Genomic DNA, 9,775 nt, shown 5'->3' with positions numbered 1-9,775 from the left:
AAAACTGAGAGCAGGAAGGAGAGTTTTTCCATAAATGGAACCATGTAGCATTCATGCTAGAAAAATAGCAACTAGTGGATTGGGGTAGCAGCCACAGCCCTGCATGTAATAACTGTTATGGGCCCCAGTGTGACAATTCTCACTCCATTCTCTATAATTTTTTTTTCTTTCCCCCTTCTTGCTGGGGCTTTGCACCCTCACCTGGCTTTTGTGCTCAAGGCTGGTGCTCTGCCACTAGAACCACATCTCCACTTCTAGCTTTCTTGCCAGTTTATTGGAGAGTAGTTTCACGGACATTCCTACTTGGTCTCAGCTTTTTGTAGCTAGGGTTATGGGCACGAGCTACCTCCAAGTACCTGGCTCTCCACTTTTCTACGATTAAGGCAAATCTATTGTGGAAAATGCTCAACAATGTCACTGCTGCTGTGATGTGTTCCTGTATTCAGCTGCACTCATGTCCAAATGCTCTCCAAAGGGGTTGTACTGATGTCCAATGCTGTTTGTATGAAAATTCCCTGTCCATACATCACTGCCCACACATGGTATTCTTGAAAATGTTTCTGTCTCAAAGTTATCCCAGCAGTTTGCTTTGCATTTCCCTATTTAATGGTGAAAGTGAATACCTTCTCATTTAACATAGGGCCACTTTGTGCCTCATCTGAGAAATTGAGATTCACTTTTGCCAATTTTTCTTATAATTGTACACAAAAAAATGTTTGAATTGCAAAATAACTTTCTCTCTAGAACTACAAATAGAATGGTGGAGTGTATTTCCTGTTATTTTATGTAGGATGAGAAGAAGTCCCCCAAACAATGACATTCGTAGGTGTTATCAAAAAGGCTTCAGGAGCCAGATGCCAATTAACTTAGAGACTTGGGAGGTTCACATTGGAAGGATCACGGTTTCTAGCTAGCCTGGGAAGCAAAGTTCCCAAGTCTTCCTCAATCAGCAACTGGGTGTTATGTATGTTATGCACCCATTATCCTAGCTTCAAGAAGAAACATAATAGGAGGATCAGGGTTAAAGAGTATTTATTTACATGCCACAAACAAGACTATCTTTGGAAAAGGGTTCAGGTGTGGCTCAATTGTAAAAGCACCTACCCTGGCAAGTGTGAGCCCGAGTTTAAACTTCAATACCAAAAAAATGAAATAAATATAAAGTAAAAGCCCCAGGATACCATCAATACTTGATATAGCCATGGGCAGTAAGCCAGCAAGTGCTGATTCAACTAAATTCTTCTGGTCAGTCCTAACCAGAGGGAAGAACCACTGCCTCTGTAGGTATCATGGGTCCTTTCAGTTTTCACCAACTACTACTACTGGACTGTAAGTCCATCTATTGCAGCATTACCCTCCAACCTTGACACTTCCTATGTGGTTCTACTTTGTATCTGACTCAAGAGCATCCCAGGACAGCCTAAGGCCTGATGTGATATGAGGCATGCAATCTGGACTGGCCTCAAAACCCATGTTTAAAACAAACTGTTTAACAAAATGTATACCAGGAGGCAGGAATGTGTCTGTTTTAGGGGGAGGTAACAGTGGGGGACATACCAAAGGAGGGTGAGCAAATGCAGCCATTATATTCAATGTACATTATGTACAAATCGAACTATGTAACTTGAGGGTAGGGACGGGAGGGAGGAAATGGAGGAAACAAAGGAAGGGGTGAGATTGATCAAGGAGCATTATACTCATAGCCTGACTGAAAGAATTGTAACCTCTTTGTACAAAGGCTTAATAATAAAGTTAAAATAAACCAAAAAACAAAGCTAAAAAGGGGTCTGGGACTGTAGCTTAGTGGTAGAGTGCTTGCCTACCATGCATGAAGCCCTGGGTTCGTTTTCCTCAGTACCATATAAATGGGAAAAACCAGAAATGGTGCTGTGGCTCAAGTGGTAGAGTGCTAACCTTGAACACAGAGAGGCTCAGGGGCAGTGCCGGGCCTTGAGTTCAAGCCCCAGAACTGGCAAAACAAAAGCAAACAAACAAACAAAAAAAGGAAGTGGGGAAGTACTAAGCAATTACTAATTAATCCAGAGGCTGTTTTCATTTAACAAAAAAGCAAACAAATATATTGACACAGGAAAAATTGTAGAAATACATCATTCATTTAAGTTTTTATTTTTAATAGCTTCAATCAAAAAAGATTTAATAAGGTTATTTACAATGCTGAATGTACAATTATGAATGTATGCCTTTTTGACAACAGGGTACCATTCTTGAGCAGCAATACAATTTTAAAAATATAAAGATGCAGTATCATTTCTGATATAAAGTTACTTAAAAAAATCCAGGGCCTTAGGGAATTCACAAATCATAACAGGAAATAATTATTTCATTAATTTCATGTGCACATAATTACCAAATTTTAATACATTAAAATATGTGTAAATGCCCGGACTGTACAAACATTGACATCCATCTTATTAAAAACTCCCCACCACCTCCCACCATAAATATACAAAAACCTATTTCCAGATATGTCAAAACTGCATGCATGAAATATCCAGTATTTTTTCTAAAGCTTTAATTCTGTTCTTTGTTGGATAATTGTCTATAGCTGTTTTGAAACAGACTACATAAACATCAATATATTAACCATGCCTTTTGAAACTGTGCAATACTTTCAACAATATGGGAAAAGGAAATAAATAGAGTAAAAACTGCAACAGTTTTGTTTAAATGCAAGTGCAATTTGGGAAGCTTTTCGAATTTAAAGATTATAAAACTACTATAAAAAGTATTTCTTTTGCTGTTGGCTTAGCCACTCTTATTCAAGCATTATTTGCAGCATTGCTTGACAGCAGTTGGTGCTAATAGAAAACATATGTATATTTGAGGGAAGAAAAAAACTTTAAACAACCCTGAGGGACACACACATTAAAAATCTTGTTATTTATTTAAAAAGTTAAAAAGTTACATACCATTATTTAACAATTACTTTCCCAGACATTTCTGTCCTTTAAGTATGTGCATAAATAAAATTTAAATCAGCAATATTTATCAATCTTAATACATCAAAATAATATATGTACAGATTTTAAAAATTGTATACACTCAAATAATTTAATGTAAAATTCAGAACCAAACTATTATGTAATGGTGACCTACAGAGGACTGTCTATGGCACTGCACAGGAGCCACACCGGGATTCACAGATATTCTTCAAATAATATTCTCACCTTGAAAACCTATCCTGTCTTCTTAAGTCTAACTGCCTACAGATGCTCTTCCATCTACCTCAAGCCTTGTTCCTTTGAAATCAATATGGACAAATGATCTAGAAACCCTTAACTCTAAAGGTTAAGAGAGATGTGTGTCAAAAATAAGTTTTTATGATCATGCTCTTAAAGATGTTAAATACAATCAATAACTGGATTTTTAAGTTGTACTTGGCAATTACTTGAATTATATGGTTCAGTATTTAACACAAAGAGCAGAAATCGCAATTCTGGAAATCACTAAAGAGTAGCACTTGAGCGGATATGAGCATTATAAAACAATGAAGAGAACATGAAACTATAGAAAACAGTGCTAAGTCACAGCTCAAGAGGTCTAAGATGCATAGCTTCATAGAATCATTCATGGAACAATTGTTCTATCTAATGTGTATTAATATCACATTATACATTTTGATGAAAAGTATATGGATTGTATTTTTTTAAGAATCATCAGTGGCAATAGCAGTAACAGTGATCCTGAGTGTAATTTATATGTTCTACAGTTATCAAACATCATTCAGTTCTTTGCAGTATAAATAATAAGAAACATTTGGTTCTATAATTCTGGGTAACACTTGGTAGATTGGCAACTATGTTGTAATGATCAGCTAGGAGTGAAAAGCACAAACATGTGATTGTTAAGTGAGAACTCAGAAAACGTCACATTGTTTTACAGCAATATTAGTTATTTGCCAATATAAACAGTGGGCATTTTAAAAGTAGCTTTAAGTTCCTCTAGAATTTAAACATTAATTGGGCAAAACAGAAAGATAAAAAGCATTTCCAATACTTCCTTCTTTTGGCTCACTGAATGTCTTCAATTCTTTAACTTTGTTTCCTGGATTTTTTTTATCTCCCAGAAATTGCCACATCAAATATCCTTAACAAAAAAGTAGTATGCTGGCGCCATCTAATGGCTTTGCAACGAACTTTCACCAATTTCACACTGCTCTGAAATTTTATTAAAATCCAATGCCAATTTTTTTAAGCCTCACTAGTGACAGGAAAGACATAGCAAACCATGGGGGGAAAATCTTTCAAGGTAAAAAACAACAAAAAAAATCAAAATGTAAAAACGAAAGCTCACAATTATCATGTGTTTAAATAATTAAAATAAGACACATTCTGAACAAAAAAGAGGTACGAAGAGCTATTAGAAAAATAGATTCCTATCTACTACCTTTTCCTAGTGAAAAAGGATTGCCAAGGTTCAAGTGAGGCAAAGTAGACTACTGACCCCAGACATAGCACAAGATCCACTCAACAGCTTGGAGGATATCAAGAAGCAGTGAAGCACCTTACTGATTAGAAAAATAAACCCAGGCAGTTTGTACAGAAAAATATAAAACCATACACAGAATTACCTGAGTTGTTCTATAAGCAACACCACACAACCTCACTCCTAACTTCTGGCCCACCAAAGGGAACTGTTCCATGTATGTTTACATAGAATTCTTTGGAAGAAATACTGAAATGAAATCAGGCTTTCAATTTGTTTTCACTGGAGGTTAATTAACAGCCATTTTATTTTTAACAATTCCAAATTTAGAGCCTGTATATAAAGAAAAAAAAACACCAAACTTTTCCTGACAAAGGGGTTGTGAGAATAAATTTTAAAAGGCAAACTAATTTCAAAAGCCAATGTTTAAAAACCTACTGAACACCAGATTTCTCTGGTACCCAAAAGAAATAATCACATAACAAACAAAATTCTACAAATATATATAATACTTAGGTTACTGAATGAAGATATAACCAGTTTAGTACTTTGTGAGTTCAATGTTGCTCTCCCTTTTGTACGTGTTTTAAAGCAAAGCTTTCAAATCAGTTAATGTATTATCACAAGAAGCATCAACTAAATTGGTGGCCATTTTGACATACAGGACCAGGAAATCCTAAAATCACTCTCCTGAACACTGCTATCAGCAAACCACTGACACCAAGTCATTGCTATGTTATGGTGATGACCTGACATGATCCATTTTCCTTCACCAAAGCTTTAGCTTCTGTCGTTGTCTGAGGTTTGGGTGGCCATTCTGGATCAACCAAGAGCTCCTGCGCCAGATACATATACTTTGCCTTTGGTGTCTTCTTTCTACAGCCCAGTGCCCAAGACAAGCAGCATTTCCCCCACCGATCCACTGACTCCTAGGACAAAAGAAAACTCTAGTTGATTATAGGGACTATTGTTTTTAACAGGAAAAGAAACACACATTAGCACAAAAATAAGAAAAAATGACTTATGAGTACAACAAACAAATGAACACAACCCATGTAAAAAAAAGTCAGCTTTCAATCATTTAAGAACAGATTATTTTTAGAGATTGTTTGGGGAGGGGGTTATCACAGTAACTTCAGTTTCTTCAGTTTTATGTATAATACCTATGTGCTGTGTACTGATGCTGTCAACATATTCAGAGTAACTAGAAAAAATATATTCTCTTCCTCTCTTTTCTTTCTTTTGTGTATGCCAGTAATGGAGCTGAACAGGTCTGGGCAGTGTCCCTGAGTTCTTTTGCTCAAGGCTGGCACTCTACCACTTGAGCCACACTTCTACTTCCAGATTTTGTGGTTAATTGGAGATTAAGAGCCACAGATTTTTCCTTCCCAGGCTGGCTTTGACCAGATCCTCAGCCTCAAGTGGCTGATTATAGGCATGAGCCACCCAAACCCAGAGAAAGAGAGTTAACTTTTTTTTTTTTTTTTTTTTTTGCCAGAACTCGGGGACTAAGCACTGTGCCTGGCTAATTTTTAATTTTTGCTCATGGCTAGCACTCTACCACATGAGTCACAGCTCCGCTTCTGGCTTTTTTTATATATATGGTGCTAAGGAATTGAACCCAGGGCTTCATGTATACGAGGTGAGCACTTTACCACTAGGACACATTCCCAGCCCCTGAGAGTTAACTTTTAGTATTGGATCTGAAAATCTTGATAATCTATCCCAAACTATCTTTTGGAAAAAGGTAGTGAAAAATCATTGCTTCTGTTAATATCACCTTCCAAAACCCTGAAGCATGAAATAAATACTGTTGGGTCAGAATCAGGACTTGGATCTGCCAATCCATCCTTTATAACCTGGAATCCTAGAATAGTAGGGAGAATGAGGCAGAAGGACTGAAAGTCAAGACTAACCTGGGATACACAGACCTTGTATCAAGATAAAAGACATAAATAAAACAAGCAAGCAAACAAAAACACCCACAACTTTTAGAGTGGAGGGTAGTACTGAGGTTTAACTCAGGGCCTGACACTTGCTACACAGTTTTGCCACTTGAGCTACTCTTTTAGCTATAGTTATTTTGAGCGATGTCTTCCATTTTTGCCCAGAGCAGATTTCAGACAGCTATATTCCAACTTATGCTTCCCATATAGCTGGAACCACAGATATATGCCATCATGCCTGGATTGTTGGAGATCTTGCCAATATTTTTTCCTCTCCACAGGCTGGCCTTAAACTAAAATCCCAAGTCCCTATACCTCCCAAGTAAACTGGGATTATTGACATGAACTGCTGTGCCCAATGAAAATATACTGTCATTTTATTGGTTCCCCTTATTGTTCTACAACTGGAAAGACACATATGACATAAAAGCAAAGGCTATCTCTTCAAGTTTATTATAAAAAACCTGGCAAACTTTGAGATCCTTGTAAACAATCCTGATTTATTCAAGATTGTGACCTTAGATAAGTAATCACTATAGAATAAGAAAACAGAATTCCTAGTATACAAAAATATCAATTCAATAAAGGACTAAAAGGTACCCTCAACTGTAACTTGAAATAAAACTAAGTGACTGGGACCTGTAGTAATTATATCCCTAAGTAAAAGTGAAATCTCAGGTAGTTCTTTGCCAATCAACATGGAACATGGCCTATACTAAGTTCTAATTACAATTGAAGTAATCCTACAAAATGGAATCACAACCTAGAGATACATATTTCAGTGTGAACATGTAAAGTCCCTTATGATCAAGAAAGGCGTATCTGCTAAAATGTGTATCTGAATCATGTCTGGAAAGAAGACAATGGAAAATAGTCAAATACTTTAAAAAGAAAACTTTTTCACACATTTGGGAGGTCTTTCTCATCTTATTGAGACATCAGGACAACTGATTCTTCCTCTTCCCTGTGATATCAGTGAGCATAATAAATAATTCTGGATCATTATAACCAAAAGGTTATTATATTATCATTCCCTTAAAAGAAGTTAGTTAAACATTAGAGTATAGAAATCACTACCACCGATCATCTATGTATAGGACTCTTTAGTAGATCAAAAACAGATAACTCCTTTCAGTGAGTGTCATAACATATAGAACAAACAGAGATAATGGTTCACTACTCGGATTTACTTTTTCCCCAGTTTTTAAAATACTTCAGTCCAATTGTGGAAAAATCAACTGCTCCTAAATCAATATGAAAGCTGTAACTTTTTATTTAATGGGAAGCAGCACTGATAAAGGAGCACAAAAGCCAATGTTGATTGCTTGCTTAAAAAAAAACAAACTGTAGAGACAACAGTCTGTCTGTCCAGATAAGTCTTCTGAAGGACAATGCATAACAGGCTAAGTTGAGAAAGCCAAAGCCGGGCTGGGGATATGGCCTAGTGGCAAGAGTGCTTGCCTCGTATACATGAGGCCCTGGGTTCAATTCCCCAGCACCATATATACAGAAAATGGCCAGAAGGGGTGCTGTGGCTCAAGTGGCAGAGTGCTAGCCTTGAGCAAAAAAAGCCAGGGATAGTGCTCAAGCCCTGTGTCCAAGGCCCAGGACTGGCCAAAAAAAAAAAAGCCAAAGCCATGTGTAATTAAGATTAAGACTTATATACACATATCTAAATTTACTGTTCCCCACTTGTGGAGTAAAGCAAAAAAAACCAAAAAACTGAAATTAAAAACAGAATCACAATTGAGTATTTTTACATTCAACATTTCTGTTTAAAACAATAAACATCTGTTAGGTAAAAAAAAAAAAAATCACAAGGTTGGGGCTGTGAATATGGCCTAGTGGCAAGAGCGCTTGCCTCCTACACATGAAGCTCTCAGTTCGATTCCCCAGCACCACATATATGGAAAACGTACAGAAAGGACGCTGTGGCTCAGGTGGCAGAGTGCTAGCTTAGGCCCTCAGTCCAAGGCCCAGGACTGGCCAAAAAAAAAAAAATCACAAGGAACAACAGGAATCCCCCAATTCCACCAAAATACAAACATTTTGTTCCTGTACACTCATTTCCCCTCAAATATCAGACACAAAAATACTATAAACAAACATACGTTTATGACTTTACAACACACACATACACAAGCACAATATAACTCACTGAAGAGAAAATAAAAGGGGCTACAGGTGGGCTAGAATGAGAAGTCGGGACAGGGAGGGTGATGGCAAGATGAGAAAGGCAAGCACTGCACAACACAAATGGGATGACGTAATCACAGAGGCTAAGAATGAGCACTTGGGTTGCTGCAAAAAAACATCCAGAGCCTAAATCTCTGAAGCTGGAGGACATAGCAGCTCTAGCAGTTAGAGCTTCTGAAAGGAATCGTTTACTGGCCCTGCCAGTTTCAGAGAAACCATGAAGGAATTAACAAAGATCTGTAATTGTACAACTCTCCTGTTTTGTAGACCACTCCAAGTTGTTTATTCTGAGACCCAACTGTTGGCTCTTAGCAGTCTTTTAGGAAATGTTTTCCTGGGTAGTAACACAAAATATAAAGACATATTTGAAGGAAAAATGTATAATGGTATTACATTTCCATTTTCATAGAAGTCTTCCATACTAATCCTCAAAATAAAATAATTTAAATTAGCATCCTATTTAAATAAGCTCAAATAATATTCTAAGTGGTATGAAAACTACCGTTAATACTTAGATTTTCCACTAAGAATGTCCAGAATCAGTAAAAATAAAATAAATGGCCTCAGAAGATCAAATTACATGATAGTATGATACTAGTTCTTTCCTATTAAGTGGCACATAGTTGCTACAAATTCTACAAAGAGAATAGCACAGATCTCAAAGAGTAGAGCTTTATAGAAAACCAGAGGTAAGAGATCTCCACTGAAGGCTTTTATTCAAAGGGTCAAGAATGGAGTCCAAAGTATCTGTTTTGTTGTTTTTTTTTTGAGAAAATAATTAAGGGCTACTAAAGAACAGTATAGGAAAATTATATGCCTACACAACAGTTATATCCTTAATTATTTGCAGATTGTTTCTTTAATTTGATTTTTTTTCCAAACTCCCAGTAGAGTGCCTATTAGCAAGTTCAGGGTCCTAAATTCAAACTTCAGCACCTCCAAAGATACTCACTAATGAAGTTTTAGAAAGTAAATGATATGAAAGTAAATGATATGAAAAATCCTGTTTTGGTTGATTTTATTTGCAAAGAAAGCTACAAATGAATACATCCAATTTCTATTTATCTTATAAGAAAATGACAGAGGTAAAAATTACAAAGATGAGAGAATGATAAGCTGATTACCAGAGTGAGTTTCTGGGGTCACAACTGAGGGACGAGCTATCCAAAACCTTTTTTTGATTTGCC

General features: G+C 36.6%; 1 protein-coding gene across 8 annotated transcripts in view; it reads right to left on the bottom strand.

The window, feature by feature from the left end:
• Positions 1 to 2,115: 2,115 nt before the first annotated feature.
• The window catches only part of Atp13a3 (ATPase 13A3), a 90,873-nt gene continuing 83,213 nt past the window's right edge, over positions 2,116 to 9,775 (bottom strand). For all 8 annotated transcript variants that reach the window (XM_048346916.1, XM_048346924.1, XM_048346920.1 and 5 more), the window contains one exon: positions 2,116 to 5,375. In XM_048346916.1, the coding sequence (XP_048202873.1) occupies positions 5,178 to 5,375 (198 nt within the window). In that variant the 3' untranslated portion in view covers positions 2,116 to 5,177. The remainder of the gene's footprint in view (positions 5,376 to 9,775) is intronic.

This window comes from Perognathus longimembris, chromosome 5 (genome assembly GCF_023159225.1).
Source record: "Perognathus longimembris pacificus isolate PPM17 chromosome 5, ASM2315922v1, whole genome shotgun sequence".
Taxonomy (NCBI): domain Eukaryota; kingdom Metazoa; phylum Chordata; class Mammalia; order Rodentia; family Heteromyidae; genus Perognathus; species Perognathus longimembris.
Note: the sequence above shows the minus strand (reverse complement) of the source record. Positions and strands in the feature narration are given on the sequence as shown.